Source organism: Lytechinus pictus, chromosome 13 (genome assembly GCF_037042905.1).
Source record: "Lytechinus pictus isolate F3 Inbred chromosome 13, Lp3.0, whole genome shotgun sequence".
NCBI lineage: Eukaryota > Metazoa > Echinodermata > Echinoidea > Temnopleuroida > Toxopneustidae > Lytechinus > Lytechinus pictus.
This window is the reverse complement of record NC_087257.1, coordinates 15299057-15316230: the sequence shown is the minus strand read 5'-3', so window position 1 is coordinate 15316230 and position 17174 is coordinate 15299057. Positions and strand designations below refer to the sequence as shown.

General features: G+C 35.4%; 1 protein-coding gene and 1 long non-coding RNA gene across 4 annotated transcripts; both read right to left on the bottom strand.

Moving 5' to 3' along the window:
- LOC129273106 (uncharacterized) lies at positions 1–3106 on the bottom strand. Of its 3 annotated transcripts, none has more exons than XR_010295479.1 (4): positions 2783–3068; positions 1222–1318; positions 710–829; positions 1–234 (listed from the first exon to the last, which is right to left on the bottom strand). It is a non-coding gene; the product is annotated as an uncharacterized LOC129273106 (long non-coding RNA). The 3 variants fall into 3 exon arrangements; XR_010295480.1 differs by having other exon boundaries at positions 2787–3068; XR_010295478.1 differs by having other exon boundaries at positions 1222–3106.
- Positions 3107–5225: 2119 nt separating this feature from the next.
- Positions 5226–16377, bottom strand: LOC129275063 (carbonyl reductase [NADPH] 1-like). The gene is made up of 6 exons (XM_064108186.1): positions 16216–16377; positions 11171–11437; positions 10684–10790; positions 9125–9250; positions 8169–8313; positions 5226–7705 (listed from the first exon to the last, which is right to left on the bottom strand). Exons 1-6 carry the CDS (start codon positions 16234–16236, stop codon positions 7499–7501), a joined length of 873 nt encoding a protein of 290 aa, XP_063964256.1. The 5' UTR covers positions 16237–16377; the 3' UTR covers positions 5226–7498.
- Between the last annotated feature and the right edge of the window lie 797 nt (positions 16378–17174).

Below are 17174 nucleotides of genomic sequence, written 5' to 3'. Positions count from 1 at the left end.
CTCCGCCGCTCCTATTTGTATGTTTATAGCTTCTCCTTTTGCAACTAGTTTTAATGAAAATCAACAAGAAATTTCATACGTCATGAATTTGGGGTTGTGATAATAATTTTTTTTTGGTGAAAAATTGGACTTGGAAAAAAAAACCTTTTCCATCTTCATCAAGTGGTTCCTAAGTCAGACTCTTCAATGTTGAATTGTTGGATTTCTTGAATGAAAACATCTGTTACACCAGTCCTGCAGATTGAAAAAATAGAGAAAGAAAATCAATGAATTTAAATTAAAATTGTCGTGATTTATGAAACTTAAATGTTTTAAGAAAAGTGAGACTATACATATATATGTTTCTTCAACACATAACAGGAAATCTTACTTCTACTAATTATAAACTTGTACTTATATAAAGCATATCACTTAAACCTGTTCTATGCAGTTTACATACCACTCTCTATTATAACTACATGTACTCTATGAACAAATGCCAGAGATTTCTCATAAATATGAATATATGAATCAACATATGTAAATTATATAAATAGTCAGAATTAAAGTTGATATGTTTGTTGCACAGAATATTTTTATCTGTGATTAAAAACGACACTAACTATAATCTAAAAACAAAATTGAAATGGGTTTTTCAAAGGCAGGTCTATTTGTTGCCAGAAAAATGTGAACAACCTCCATTATTAAAAATATTCACTAATTAACTCACTCATATAACTGCTGTAGGTTGTATTTCTCTTTGTGGTCTAGTCGCTGTTCTATTAGGCCTACGTCACCAATTATTTATCATCATCAATCACCTCCATGGAAATTGTAAAACTGCATCATCCTATTGGACAAAATGTAAAATAACACGATTTAAAAAAAATCGTAAATCTACAAATATGAAATATGAATATCAAACTAAAGAATGCATAAAATGAATTTTGTAAAATATGACAAATAAATATTGCTTTGTTTATAAACAAATAGGAAATAAAAAGGCCATTTATTTACTAGTAGATCAAGGACATGACCTTATTTTATAAATTTGCCCAAGGTACATAACTTTTGGCATTGGTTCTATTTTAGACTCGAGAGCCTGTATATTTAAGAAGTGTATATTCATTACAGATCCTACCTCTTTGTGGCTCAGATTATTTTTATTTAATGTAAACATGGTTAACATTCAATGCATGTAATGTATCTGTAATTTTGTATGGGTTAGTTTAAGTTTTATACCTGGATGAGAATCTGCAAAATGATGCATGCACTTATGATCATCATCTTGAACCATATAGGTAGACCTCTACTGTTTTTCTTGTTCTTCAAACTCAACCTGTTTGTGAAAGAAGAGAGAGAACAATAATGAGAAGTGATCTTTTTCATGGCCGTATGTATAGGGGGAGGGGTTTGGGTAAGAGCTGAAATGTGAAAACCTTCATCAAAAAGAGAATTGCATGACATCCTTCAATTTTACTTTAGAAAATGCACAAAACGGCCCTAGGTAATATTGGTCGCTTCTGGCCCTCGCTTTCTGAATTTTAGGTTTCTCTAAATTTTTTCACATGTCTGCCCCCCCCCAAAAAAAAAAAAATCTGGATCTTTTTATTTCCGAATCTTATTTCATTAGATTTTAACATAATTTCATAATCTCATGCACTAGGTCTAGATCTATTTGTAAGAAAGTATAGATCTAGTCCAACGAGACTCAATGCTGTGCGACAGCATTCATGACTCATGTATCTAAAATAGGTCTAGATCTAGACTAACGATGGACTCTCGATCTATCTAGACCTAGAAAGTAAAGCTTCGGTTCTAAACCCTATATCGGTTTAGAAATTTTTGATGTCTGACTTTGACTTTTATTCCTGGCTAAGACTTCATTGCCATTATTGACCGAGAGTAGATCTAGATCTAGTCCGACTCCTTGGTCCACTGACAGTCATACTCGTAGTAAATGGAGTCGTTTAGGCCCAGACCTAGATCTAGGCCTAAATTACAGACCTAGATCATAAGCCCTGGGGGTAAGTATCGAGGGTTGGGAAAGTATAAGTTAGACTAGATTTCAATTAGGTAGGCCTAGCTCTTGATAGCATCGATTAATAAATAAAAGTAAAGTAGCCTAGGCCTAGATCCAAGTATAAAGTAAGTAGGGCCTAGGATTAAGAAGATAGGTCGTAGATCTATTGATAATAAGACAAACATGCAGAGCAGCATGTTATTTCTAAGACCGAGTCTATATATTTATGAATAACACTAAGAGTTAAAAAATGGTGGGGGCTAAATGCAGAAGCCTGAAGTTATGCAAAATAAATTTGATATCTGAAACAAAGTGAGGACTGACACAATGTCAATGACAGGCATGACCGGCGTATCTTCATCCACACTCCGCTTCACAGTTTATTCCTGACTGAGTCTCGATCTACTGAAGACAGATGCAGATCTCCCTCTAGATCTAACGTTACGGTGTACAAAAAGAAGCCCCAAGAAGCCTCATTCTTCTTGTTTTAATCAATCGTGGGTTGGTCCTTGTTGGAGGTGAACCAAACCAGCCCGATTATCTCTCGATTCCCAGCCGGCTAGGAGCCCGTACAAAATACACTGCAAGCAACATACAGGCTGCACTGGGCGACGATGACAGTCTAACTTCAATTTCAAAGACCAAATTCTGCTTTCCTTTAACAGAAGAATGATAGCAAACTCTCTAATTTGTTAAAGAAATAACCTAAGATCACAAAATGCAGTGTGAAATGTGTAAATAGTCCACTGAATTCATGTGGTTATATCAATTAATACGTACTCACCGGAGTGTTCGTAGGTCCATTTTGTGTGTGGAAAGAAAAGTTTCAGAATGAATAAATTAGATGACGTAATGAGGTCAAATGAATAATTATTTCTGTAACACGATACCACTAGTATCGATGACAAAGAATCGGGGAAATCGCGTATTAATGACGCTCTTAGCCAATGAAAAGGCCGGATTATGAATATCTTCATGCTCATGAATGTCAATGAGGGCTTATTTTTGTCTTCAAATGATCGCGGTAGGCGGAGCCTAATCTCATTTGTTTTGTGCTGAACGCGCACGCAGCTTTCGGTCTAGTAATATATTATAAGGTCTTTGATTTGCGCAGTACGCGCACCGATGTGTCCCGGAAGTTTCGGCGCGGCTTTGCCAGAAGATCAAGGTATTGGCTCTCGTGTTGGCTGGTGTAGCTTTGTAGGGGCAGCGAAATTAAGCAGAAAAGAGGTAATTCAATGTCATCAGACTATGTATGTTTATTGATGTGCAAACTACAAGAATCATGATTACGTTTTGTCTTACTTTTTTCAAAAAATAAATGAACAGTTATTAAAGAATATTTACATTATTTCGTGGAGTTTTCAGTATCCATAAAAAATAGTAAAATTGAACAAACGAAAAAAAATCAACTCTACAATCTACCAAAAAAGTGCGCTGAGTGAGGGGCGGGGCTTAAGTGGTCACAAAATCTGAGCGGAGTGGACCTTCCTAAAAGCAACACTGTCGTGTGTTGCTGCCCTCTACGTTCGTTGCTTTGGACCAAATGCAAATATCATGCGCCGCTACGCTATAGCGCTAGCGCGCGCTAGCTAGCTGCTGCTAGTGATCTATGGTACGCTAATACATTTACAAGTTACGCGGTGTTTCAGTTTATTAAATAACCCCGATTCATAAATCACTTCGGTCATTTTGATGATATTTGTTCACTATAAGCGTTAGATTTTATGATTTTGTTATCAATATGGTAACTATGTTGCTATTCTTCGTAATTGGATATGAATATTTATTAAATTAATTGCATCAGGCTGCTTACCATACACCAAGGAAATGTAAAAGGGGCGTGGTCAATGGATCTGCTGTACTGTGCAGACAGTACAGACACAACAGAGAGAACGCGGTCCCTCTCTTTCTTTTTTCCTCACATATAAATGCCTCTCAGTTTTTCCTGAGGACTTCCCGTCACTTTCTCTTCCATCATTCCTCCTTCTTCTGCCCTCTCTGATCTTCTCCTCATTCCTATATCCTTCCCCTCTCCTAATTGCTTTCTGATTCTTCTCATTCCCCTCCCCCTTTGATCCGGGCCTTTGATTAAATTTTTTTTTTCCCTTCTTCACCTCGCTCTTACCTTTCTCCTCTTCCACTTTAAAAGGAAAAGCAATTCATATTTTCTTTCTTCTGTCTTTTTTTATCCCTTTATTTCTCATCATTTCTTTTCCCATTTCATTATCCTACCTCTCTCTCCCCTTCTCCTCCCCCATGATCCTTCTTCTCCTCCACTTTCCTTTCTTCCTCCTCTTCACCTCATTCTTTATCTTTCTCCATTTTTTGTAAATATCATATCTTATACCTTATATTAAAAGACAAGTCCACCTCAACAAAAAGGTGGTTTGAACAAATAGAGAAAAATCCAAGAAGCATAACACTGAAAATTTCATCAAAATCAGATTTAAAATAGGAAAGTTATGACATTTTAAAGTTTTGCTAAATTTCACAAAACAGTTATATGCATTTCCTGGTCAGTATGCAAATGAGGGGAATGATGACGTCACTCACTATTTCTTTTTCTTTTCTATTTAATAAAATATGAAATATTTCAATTTTCTTTTCATCGGAAGGTAAAATAAGTTTTCTTCCTCCATGAACATGGGGAATTAGAATTGTTCTAATATTTTATGGTTCAGTAAAGCTGGTCCTTATTGTCAAATCTGTAAAAATTGAAATATCGTTTGATTCAAACAATAAAAAAACAAAATAGTGGGTGAGGGACATCGACTCTCTAATCTGCGTGTTGCTGAGTTGTGCATATAACTGTTCTGTGAAAAATAAGCAAAACTTTAAACTGTCATAACTTTCTTATTTTACATATGATTTTGATGAAATTTTCAACGTTCTTGTTTGATTTTTCTCTATTGATGCAAATCAACATTTTCTTAGGTGGACCTTTAATGATGATGATTATGTAAAATGGTAAGAATCAGTACCACTTGATCTTTATATTTCTACTCTTTCATTAGTTCATCTTCTTCTACCTTATTCTTATATTAATGGAGATTTCATTTTTTTATCTTCGTTTGTCTCAATCCTTTTTCATCCCTCTTATTCGTCCTCCTCGTTTTCTCTTTTCCGTCTCCTCTTCCTCTTCTACTTTTGGTAGCAAACTTTCAAAAATACTGCCATATTCCACACATTGAACAGGATGGAATCCACATAGCCCTTCTAATTAAGAGAAAAATTATCTAAATTTTATTTATAATGTGTTACAAAAATTTTACAACTTCTTCGACCTAGATGAAAACATGTAGATGCTACACCAATGTATTAATTCTGTTAGTACAAACATTGTACTGCTATGCACTATAGAAAAAAGAAAACACAAAATTGAAATAAAATAGACTGAATAAAGACTGAATGAATAAATTCATCCATACATAATATCACATACAAATAACGTGATCAGATTGTGAACAATCTGGCTTTTCTTTCTGTTAGGGGTGGATTTACTTGCCCATTTTCATTTCAAATGACCCTTTTACCTAATTCACTAGGTTGTTTGCAGTTACAGGTGCTCATATTGACATTTCAAGTGGCAACGTCACCCTAATCCCCGAGTATCTTCAATTTGTTTTATTTATTTTCTTGTTGCTACAGTTGAACAAGAATCTGATTATCTAATGGTAACTTTAACTTAAGAAAAAGAAAGAAGATTAATAGCATCCTATAAAATCAGCAAGCCATGTCACATCAAATAGTCTGCTGACAGTTCAACTTTACCCCTACCAGAGCATAGTAAAACGATAGTTAAAATCAAATTGGCAGAAGCTTTCTAAACAGGGTTGATCATAAATCTTTAATCTGTGCAAAAATCTACAAAATATAATCTCATATTGCTACTCAAACCTATTCAGGAACAGTTTAAATTATATCCTGGAATGATTATTACTATGCAACAACTGTTGTAATTACCTTTAGACCGATGTCAAAAGGGAAACCCCACCCATTCAAATTGAGAATCCACTACCATATTAGTTATTAAGAATCTATCACAATTGGACAGTTTTACAAGCATTTGACAACATATGTATCTGTATGGTAAGCTGATTTAACCTTTTACATATTTTTTTTCATATCATGTTTTCAATTTTTTATATTAGGACTTGCCAATTACTAAGATGACAATTATTTCTTGATATCAATAAATGAATGGTTGACATGAGGAATTTGATTATTTTCATGATATTACAAATTGAGTTCTTGAATAGGATCAAATGATAAAATGGCTGGTCATACATACATTGGCATACACTGGCTATAAGGTTATCAAGGTGTGACAGCCCTACATTAAATCAAGATTTATATTTTAAGAAGTATCTGATTCAGTATTTTTACAAACAGGGCATATAGTTCCATTTAAATCATAAACTAGAATTAAGTATATATTTTCTTTCATATATAAAAAATTTGAGGGTGTTCATCCCCAATGAATGGACAGTGATTTTGAGTTTTCAACTTAACCCTATCTAGGACAGGGGGGGGGGCCTTGGAGGCCCCCCTCAACGATTCGCGCAATATTTTTGGCACGCGGAATTTTTGAGCGCGCCGCTCGCTGACTTTTTACTTTCAAGTCTTGCGCAATTTTTTAGACCAATTTTGTGTCACCCAGGTACGTGGTTCGGAAATTACGCAACATTATTTAAGTGCATGTCAGATCAAAATTGTTCAAAAAAGTGATTTTGTGTACAAAGTCAACACAAATTGTGTTTTCAACCAAAAATCATAAATGTATGATTATTTTTATTTTTACTGGTCTAAATGTATTTATTTTATGCTTTTTATGATCTCAGAAGAGTCCCCAACAAATTTCATTGAAAAAGCAATGAAAAACAAAAGGTACAAAAAACAAGGAAATACATAAGAAATTGCAAAAAACAATATAATACATAAGAAAATGAATTGATATCGCAATTTTGTTCATGTCTACTTGCTCAGAACACCACAAAGAGTTTCTATACCAAAAATTAGAATATTTGGAGCTTTATTTAGGGAGTTAGAGGAAAAAGTATGATTTTGCATACTAATTACGCATAAATTACTTAACACTTAACAGCTATTCGCATGAAATAAAGTACTATACCATTTTGTAGATTATGTCCTAGACAACCCGTGTGCCAATTTTCGGCGCGATCGCGCGGTCGATAGCCGAGATCTCAAGGGGGGGCCTGGGAGGCCCCCCTGGCCATATGAACTCCCAAAATACCCCGGCCTAGATAGGGTTAAAAACAGAATTAAGAGTAATACTTAAAGTAATATTCATAATATAACTAGTACTAAGAATTTAATAATAAAAAAGAATATTATCATAATTCTTTTTTTTTGGTCTTAGAAAATAAATCACATTTTCCTGATATTCTGCGATCTACCAATATCCTCAGAATCTCTCTCATTTCCACATCAACGATAACTGAATACTCTAATTTGTGTATAAAAGCTATCAACTTAGTTGAATGTAATGGGCCCAATATCACCAGCAAAGAAATCTTTAACCTGTCTCTTGGAGAGCAGCTTGCCCTGAATGTTGTTGGTCCCGGCCGGTAGGAGGGACAGGTAGACCGGGGTATCTGCCCCCTGGTCCGGAGTGAGCCTTTTTGCGGGATCACCTTTATGATGTGCCGTCATGCCGGTAGCAACGTAGCCAGGGCAGCACTGTCGAAAAGAAATAATGGACATAATTATGTTAAAGATTAACATCATCATTACCATGGACGTAGTCAAAGCCTGTACTTACAAGTCGAGAGGCTGTTAGAAAAAAAAAATCCCAGAGTTTGTTCACATGATTCAGCCCGAGGCCGGCAAAATGTAGCCTCAAGGCCGGCTTCGACTTCATCCTGTTCACAAGAAATCACAACCATGATAAATAGAGAACTGCCAATAAGAAGTGGTCGTTCAACTTCCAACCTGGGGTCAAGTTGGTTTTCATAAAAGTAGAAAAGTTTGAGAAAGGGTGTTTTGGTGATGTACACCAAGAAAAAGAGCAATCTTTTTTCTTTTTTTTCAAGGGTCAAATGCATATTTTGTGAAAATTCAAAGTGAAAAGTAAATTTTCAAAATTAAACATACATACAGGCTCGATCTCCAACCATGTATTTAAAAGAGATCAGGTACTTACACAATTGATGAGGACATCCTTTTTGCTTGAATCCTTGCTTACGCTTTCACCCTGTATTTTGGTGAGGGCTACGACTCCAAGTTTACTGGTCCCATAGGCCCAGTCTGCCCAACCTTTCTTGACATGGTCTCCAGTCTTGGTAGCCCTACAAAAAAAGAAGGCAAAGGGTGAGGGGCAAGTTTTAAGAGGAAAGGGGCATGAAAGATGGAAATGAGAAAAAAGAAAAAATTATCAATTATTATTATCATTATGATTATTATTATTAATATCAGTATCATTATTATCATCATCATCATCATCATCATCATCAACATAATCATCATCATCATCATCATCATCATCATCATCATCATCATCATCATTATTATTATTATTTGTCTGGCATCACCTGTTCCTGGGAGGTGAAAAGCAAACTGAATCACTCTGAACCACAGGTCATTCTTCATTATCATTGGGTAACCTATAAAATGCTTTTCCAAATCGCAGTATATGAATTCAAGACCTTAATTCAGTTAAATAAATAAGGTCCATAAATCGGTAGAACTGCTCAAATGAGTGAAACAATGTTTCCTTTGGACTATGCAATAGTTACAAATGTCATATTTTCTCCATTTTATCTGTAAAGTTGTGACTTGCCTCTTTGTAACTTGATGTATAATATACACACTTCCCCAATTATATATGTAGGCAAGTGGCATATTTTACAATAATGGATAAAAGCCAAAAGTTGTTGGTACAAAAGTCAGCCTTTTCATGGCACTATTGCTTATTTGAGAATTTATATTAATTAATTAATCATTGAATCTGTACCAAACTCCAACAACTCTCCAAATACTCTAATACCAATTTAAATGACATTCAGTTATTTTCAATCATTGAAACTCTCTATCCCGTTGAATAATTAAACTATACAAAATCTTTCCCCAAATATTTTGGTTTCCCTTGTGTCTACTCACTCGATGAATTCATTCATGAGGTCCGTCACATCCTGTACAGTAGAGACTTGCTTGAATCGCTGCTGAAGCTCTTTGCTCATTTTGTTGTAGGTCATGGGCGCCACCATGCTAGCTACATGTGTGATTCTGTCGAGAGAAAAGCAGACGGGAGAGTGGTATTAACCAAGGGGTCATTTTATGTTTTAAAAAAATAATAATTCTAACTGACATTTGTAACAAGCTACTGAAATCCTTGAATCTGATTGGCTGAGAGCAAATTGTCGGAAAACGTCACTGTTTTGTGAAATGCTTCCAGTGGCTAGCTGCACCCGTAATCCTATCAAGAGAAAAGCATGTGGGAAGTGGTAAACTATAATCCGCTGTTATATAGCACTTAATACATTGTAACGACGTGTCTAAGCGCTTTACAGAAATATTATAACCCCGGTCATCAGATTCAATCAGTCATTCCAGCACACAATGTATGCACATCCTCCACTCCCCGGAGAGTATTCCAGTCAGTCGCCGTTTAGACACACACAGTACTGAAAAAGTTACAATGACTTTCACATCCTACCGGGTATCCATTTAGCACCTGTGTTGGTAGTGGCAAAGTGTGGGTTAACGCCATGCCAAAGGACTGGGGAGCATTTCATGACCGAAACAGTCAGAAATCATCAGCGACTATCGTCATAAGCTACTGAAATCATTGCATCTAATTGGCCATAAGAAAAAAGGTCGGTACAAATTACTGACAATCCATTTTGTGAAATGCTTCCCAAGACTGGCTACATGTGTGATCCTATCAAGGAAGAGATAGCAGGTTAGGGTGTGGTAAACAAGGGGTCAATTTAAGTAACAATTTTCTCTGAATATTGTTACAAGCTACTGACATCCTGCATCTGACTGACAATGAGCAAAATTCCCAGTATAAATATACCGTATAACATTGAGGTTTGGTTCCATGACATTTGCTCTGACCACAATTGCTCCGATGGAAAATCTGCCATTATGCTAAACATTAAACCAAACCTCCCAAACTAAATAAACCCTAATCCTTATCTTTACATTATTCTGAAACAAAAACTCAATTACATTCCTCACTCTAACACTATGCCCTCTGGGATTTTAAGACCGGAGCTATTTAAATGCTGTAGAAGCAAATTTTGTGTCACCTTACGTTTAAGCATGATTTTGAATCACACTTTGTGAACACACCCCTGGAGATTTGAATTAAGGAGGTGTTAGTACTGCCAATCAAATATTTACTTTTTTATTCTGGTCATCTTTGCAAGGTTGAATGGAGTTCGCCCTTTTCTGTGTATATTGATTAATCATATTTAATACATGTATATATATATTTTTGTATACTGTTCTGTCAAATTTATATGTGAATCATTTTACCTTGTTAAACATTTGTAATTCAGCCTTTGGCTGCCAAGAATGTTTTGATGCTTAATAAGGACCATTATTGTTATTATCATCATCTTTAAAAAATTATTATTAGTATAATTGGTGATTAATAGCCACAAAGTGTGAGGGAAGGGGAGAGGGCCAAGCTAATCTCTGGTATACTTTACCTTCCACCATCCCTGATGATCGGTAGGAACGTATCAGTCATTAGACGGACACCATGGTAGTTGGTCTTGACAGATCCTGCAGCTTGCTCAGACATTGGAGGGTTACCCTTTCAAGACAAATATCAAATAAACAAAACTCAGCTCTCTATTCTATAAATAGTAAGTAGTTCTACAATAAATAGTTGGCTCATATACAGTACTCAAAATTGAATATTGCACTGTGCAGTTCTTTTAATTGATATATTGATCCGTAAACATTTTACATTGTGGTTTATATTTAGCCCCCCATTTTAAAATAATTCCATACATAATTACTACATTTTCATTGGTCATCCTATCTTTCAAACTTATTTCTTCAATTTTTTTTCATAGTTCATACCCAGCCATATTTCTTGGCCACCAATTATCTACTCTCCTAATTTCCAGACCTGTAAATACCCAATTTTGTGGTGCACTCCTATAGAACTGTATGAAGAGTCTTGCTCACCTTATAGGCGATTCCTGCATTGTTGACCAGGATGTCCAAGCCCCCATGCTCAGTCTTGATATCATCTCGAAGCTTCTCCATACTGCTAACATCGTCCACATCGAGAAGATGGAATCTAGGATTAAGGCCTTCTTTCTTCAAGACTTCCACGGCCTGCATCCCTCGCTCCTTGTTCCTTGCCGTCAAATATACAGCTCCATTCTCACCAAACTGCTTGCAGAAAGCTCGGACGATGGCAAGGCCAACTCCCGAGTTGCTTCCAGTTACCTGTAATTTGACAAGAAGATTATTGTAAAAAATATTGAAAAATCACCTTTCCTCCTTTTTATTTGAGGGGGAAGGGGGGGGGTTGCCCATTGCTAATCTGCACTAAAGAAAGCCCTGACTTGAGCTTATTATCTATTTCATGCTTGGTACGCAATTCAAAATTTTCTGTCTGAAAAATCAGCATAACTTGATGGACTGAGCTTCAGTCCTGCCATTATAAATATAAATTTCGCCTTCTATAATTGATTATACTGTAGTTTATAAAGACTAACTGAGAGACAAGTTGTGAGCTGCGGAGTGATCGCATTATGAAATTGGATTAACAGATCCATAAAAATTTGAATTGTGCGTACATGTAGAATCGAATCCAGGGTAGCATTTCACGATTCAAGCCTGAAAGGACATTGGATGTTTTAGCATCGTCTGTTTACAGACAGTTACCATAGTGAGTGTTTCTCAGCCAATCAAAATCTAGGAAAATTGTCAGATCGGACAACTTGTCAAAAATTTTGATGAAATGCTCATAGTACATCAATAACATGGCAACATGCTCTAAGATTTAAAAAATCAAGAAAAAATTTCAAACCAAAACAATTCATTATGTTTCCTCTGTTTAAAAAATACCCCACCAGCTACTTATAACACAGGAACCCTGTTGCCTTGCGTGTTATGTCAATGGGAGCTCAAGTGGGGTATTACCACCCCACTTTCAGTTTTTGAGAGAGTTTTTGTTTCTCTCGTTATTGTAATAACTATTTACAATCAAGTTTCAAATTTTATTATTTGTTAAATAATAATTTTTATCTACAAATTGTTCTTCAATACGGCATTTTTTAACATTGCTTATCGAAGCTACGTCATAACAAAGTGGTCCAAGGGTCAAGCCTATTGTATTTGTGGTGTTTACGAATGGATCGAGAGATCTACACGAGATCGATCTGGTAAGAAACCTCTCATTTTTCATATTTATACTAACAGTTTTTTTTGGCACCTTCATACGCATTAGGCGTATGAAGGTGTATTCAAGGTGCGACATAAGCGCTTGCCCGATTTCCCGGGGCAAGAAAAAGTTAGAGTCGGGCAAGTGTTTTGAAGCAAAGACAAAAACTGATTGCCCGAATCGGGCAAGCAAAATTCTCCTATGGAAATTATATTTTAGAAAGATTCCCCATATTTCACCCCCGGGGGGGCCACTTCCATTGACGAGTGGATACCATGCGCGATCACGGGGTCTTGAAAAGCACCCTAAACACGTATTTTCCATATTCTAAAAATGCACCCCTTAACAAGTATTGGCGTGTGAAACCCTACCCTTAACAAGTATTGGAAACAAATACTATTGTTAAGTATTCCCAGAACTGAGCCCCTAAACAAGTACAGCGATGTATTTTCCATATTCTGAAAATGCACCCCTTAACAAGTATTGGAAACAAAACGATACTCTTAGCAAGTAATCCCTGAAATGAAACCCTAAACAAGTACAGAGATATTCTATTGTTATGTCACGCGTCCGTCGATCGGTCGTCGGTTTTATCTTTAGACACCATTATTTTGGTTTAGTACGGCCCCACCTTCCACACCTCGCGCAAATCGGACTCTAAACACGTAGTGTTGGGGCAAAAAGGACATCCTTTATAAAACATTTTGATTTTGTTTTATCATCCCCGCATATTTGACCCTAAACACGTATATTTTTCCGAGCGAAATAGATACCCTTTTTTCAATATTTTTGTGTTTTTGACACCCTTATCACGTTACGTACGTAACGTGCCCTATCTTGAAAAAGACATCCTTTTTACGTGTTTTTTTGGTCGCGCATGGTATCCACTCGTCAATGTAAGTGGCCCCCCCGGGATTTCACCATCAAAATATAGAAAAGAAAAAGAGACAAAAAAAGCAATATCATTAATTTCTTCTTTCAAAAAAGTTTATAAGTCATGATTCGAATTGCAAAATTTGCGCCATTTTCTGCAATAAACACACAGCCCAGAGACGTACACACACACACAGAATCAATGGCAGTCTAGCATACCTAGCTAGCTAGCGCCTAGTCCACGCAACCGATGCTTGTAGTTAAGTTTCTACGGAGTACGGTGCTGCACGAACGAAGTTTTCTCTGGAAGAAATCTCCCACAGAACTGTCAAAATTCACATTTCTTACCAATGAAAATTCTTGTAATGTCCATATTTCCTAAAAATTGGGGTAGCTCTGTCATTTGTAAGCAGTAAAAGGAGAAATTTTCACTTCTGTTATGCTTCAAAAAGATCGGGTTTCGAATGATCGTCTGTATTGCACACACTGAAATACATTGTTTGACAGTCCCACATATATGCATTTGTTTGTATGTTGATAAACGTGGTTTCTTTCGTAACTTTTTTTTTAGCCAAGGAAATTTATAAATTTTCTTCTTGATTTATGACTGCATGGATAGTTTGAGCTTTCTTCCTCTTTATTTTCTTTCTTTCTGTCTATCTTTCCTTTTCTTTTCATTCTTTCCTTTTGAATCTCTCTTTATTTCTTTAAATTTCCTTCTTTTGTTCATTTTTTCTGTTATTATAGCTGTCTTTCTTTTTGTCATTCTTTTCTTTCTATCTTTTTTCTTTCTTCCTTCCATCCAACCTTTGTTTACTTCTTTCTTTAATTCTTCCTTCTTTTTCCCCTTCCTTTCATTCTTTTATACTGTCTTCCTTCCGTCCATCCATTCATTACCTTTTCTTCCTGTCTTTTTTTCTTCCTTACTTTCTTCATCACTTTCATTCTTTCTTTTCTTTCTTTATTTCTTTCCTTCCTTCATTCCTTCCTTTCATTTTGTCTTTCATTCTTTCTTTCTCCTCCCTTCTTTCTTTCTGATTTTCTTTATTTCTGTCTTTCGTTCTTTTGATCTTTATTTTTTTCCATCCATCCATCCTTTCTTTTCTTCCTTTTCTTTCTGCCTTTCTTCATTTCTTTCTGTCTTTCGTTCTATCTTTCTTTTTTTTCCTTCCTTCCATCTATCATTTATACCTTTTCTTTTTCTCTTTTCTTTCTTCCTTTCTTACTTTTTAACTTTTTTTCTTTTTTTATTCGTTCCTTTCTTTCCTTCCTTTCTCTTCCCCTCAGATTTTTTTCTATTTTTTTCTTTCTTTCTTTTTCTTTCCATCCTTTTTTCCCTTCTTTCTTCCTTTCTTTCTTTCTTTCCATCTTTCTCTTCCCCGCAGCCATTTTCTCTCTCTCTTTCTTTCTTTTTTTTTTTTTTTTCTTTCTTCCTTTATTTCTTCGTCCTTTCTGTCTTTTTTTTTTTTTCTTTCATTCTCTCCCCCTCTCTTAATTTCTTTTTTTTTCTCTGGTTATTTTCAGTGATTTACCCTTTTTTTATTGTGTGTCCTAGTCCCCTCCAAAATATATGGAAAATATATGAGATTAGGAAATTAATTAAAGAGCATATTGACCATATATTTTCTCATGTTCAAGATAAAAATCATAAAAAAAGAAAAGAAATACAATTACAAGGTACATCAGTAGTCATGTTGAAAAATGTATTTTTAAAGCTGTCAATGGTATGGTATGTACCATAAGGCTACAACTTGTTTTGAAGCAATAAAACTTTGTTGTGAAGGATTTTTTCTGGCAAGTGAAATCTATATTCGGGCAAGTATTTTCCAACTATTTGAAAATTTACTTGCCCGACTGGGCAAGTGCTTCAAAAAAGTTATGTAGCACCCTGTGTATAGATAAATAAAATCCAACAAATTTACATGATTTCTATCTTATAAGATGGATTTCCTAGGGAAATCCATCTTTTAGTATCGGAAGGGTTTCAAGGCTTCATGATGAAAAAGTATGTATGTCAAAATATTAAAAAATATCATCACAAAGTCCTCAAGGTTAGGCAATTCCAGGCAAAAGTTGACATTTTCCAAAAATTTATATTGGCTCTATTTAAAATCTGGATCAAATTTTTCTATCTAAACTCATGGAATTTCATAAATACAAATTAAAGAATTGCATGTTCAGAGGAACATAATCCCGGAACATAATTAGCCACAAAAAATTTTTAAGCCTTATTTTTCACTATTTACTAAATTTTTAGGTAAGATTTGAGCAATTTCTGTATTAAAGCTAATAAAGAATATATATATCTTTTTTTTTACCATAGCGCTCATTGAGGGAGCAGCTCTGGAACTCTCTCTTCTCTAAGTATTTTGAATGGAATTTGTTGTTCTATGAAGTATAATGTATTATTTTTTTTTTCTCCCCGTAACCCCTCCATCCCTCTGCGCCTCGGAATAGTTTACTATAGATAGATGGCGCATAATAAATGCTGTGTATTAATTAATTAATTACCATAAAAGGCGTAAATAAATGCTTTTTAGGCTTTGGCTTTGCGTGGCTGTTTCTTGTTTTTTGCATTTTCCTACCTAGCTAACTTGGCTAGGGCTAGGCATTCTCTGTCTCTGATCCTCTTTCATAAAACTGCTGAGTCAATTCACTTTATTCTTAAGAATTGCTGACTCACTATTGTTATATTGACAAATGTACTTAGCTGACCATAACACTAACACTGTAACAGCGCGGCCACTGACTGAGGATCACTCAGCTGTGCAGCATGCAGCGAAAAACAATACCACGACCACACTGCCCTGCCCTGAATGCTACAAGTCCAGGGGGGAAATGGGATAGAGATTCGATGCGTGTAGACGGCCGCTAAGTTGGCAAAAAAAATAGCTATTTGTCGCCGTTTAAAGAAACTGAAAACCTGACAATACGATGCAAGACATTTACAGTCAGATATACTTACAACAGCTACTTTTAAAGACATGACTGCAATAAAATATATAGCAATTCGGGCCTGGATGAATGGACGGACGTCGGAGACGTGTGATGCGCTGATGATCTCTGAGCAATGTGCAAGTGTAAAATGGCATACTTATGAGATGCCACATGAGTTTGACTGAAATCTTCAGTACAGTCTGGCCAATTCGTTTGTTTGTTTTTTGTCTTAATAAGATTTGTAGTTTTTTAAGATAGCTGTTAGTGATAAGCCAAATGGGTTAACATCTTTTTCTGTATACTGCGGAAATTGGGGGGACTGTGGGCAAAACCCCCACTTAAAAAAAAATGTGTGCAATAACGTAAATATTCCTACATCAAATTGTTAATTGTAGTTCATAATGATTTTGTTTTATAAAGGTTACGGCTATAGGTTTCATCAAAATCGAATGGAAAAAGTAAAAAAAAAAACACAAACAGTGACATTTTAGAATACGGTGATATCTGGTCATTTTAAATGATCTTAATGTGGTTTCTGCTACCTACATATATTTCTTTTTATCATTAATTTGCAAAAAATTTCCTCACATATAAAAATATGAGGTCTGCTACAAAATGAATATGAAGAAGATCGAAAGCAATGAAAGAATTCTGAAGAATAAAAGGTATGTGAATATTTCAGCCATATGCCTCCATCAGGAGATAAACACTGTTCACCTAAAAAAAATGTGTTTTTCGAGTGATTAACAATGTTTATTAGTGATAACTTTTTAGAATATTTTAAAATGGCACTGTTCATACTCCACTCCAGACCTGCCGAATATAGTACGACAATACACCAGTCGGTGGACTGTACTTTATCAGAAGAAGAAGAAGATAAACAGTATTCACTGCCTATTAAATGTTGATAAACACTGCAATATTTCGCCCACATATTAGTTGTTCTCCATATATGTAACCATCTTGCAAATTAACTGTTCTTGCTGC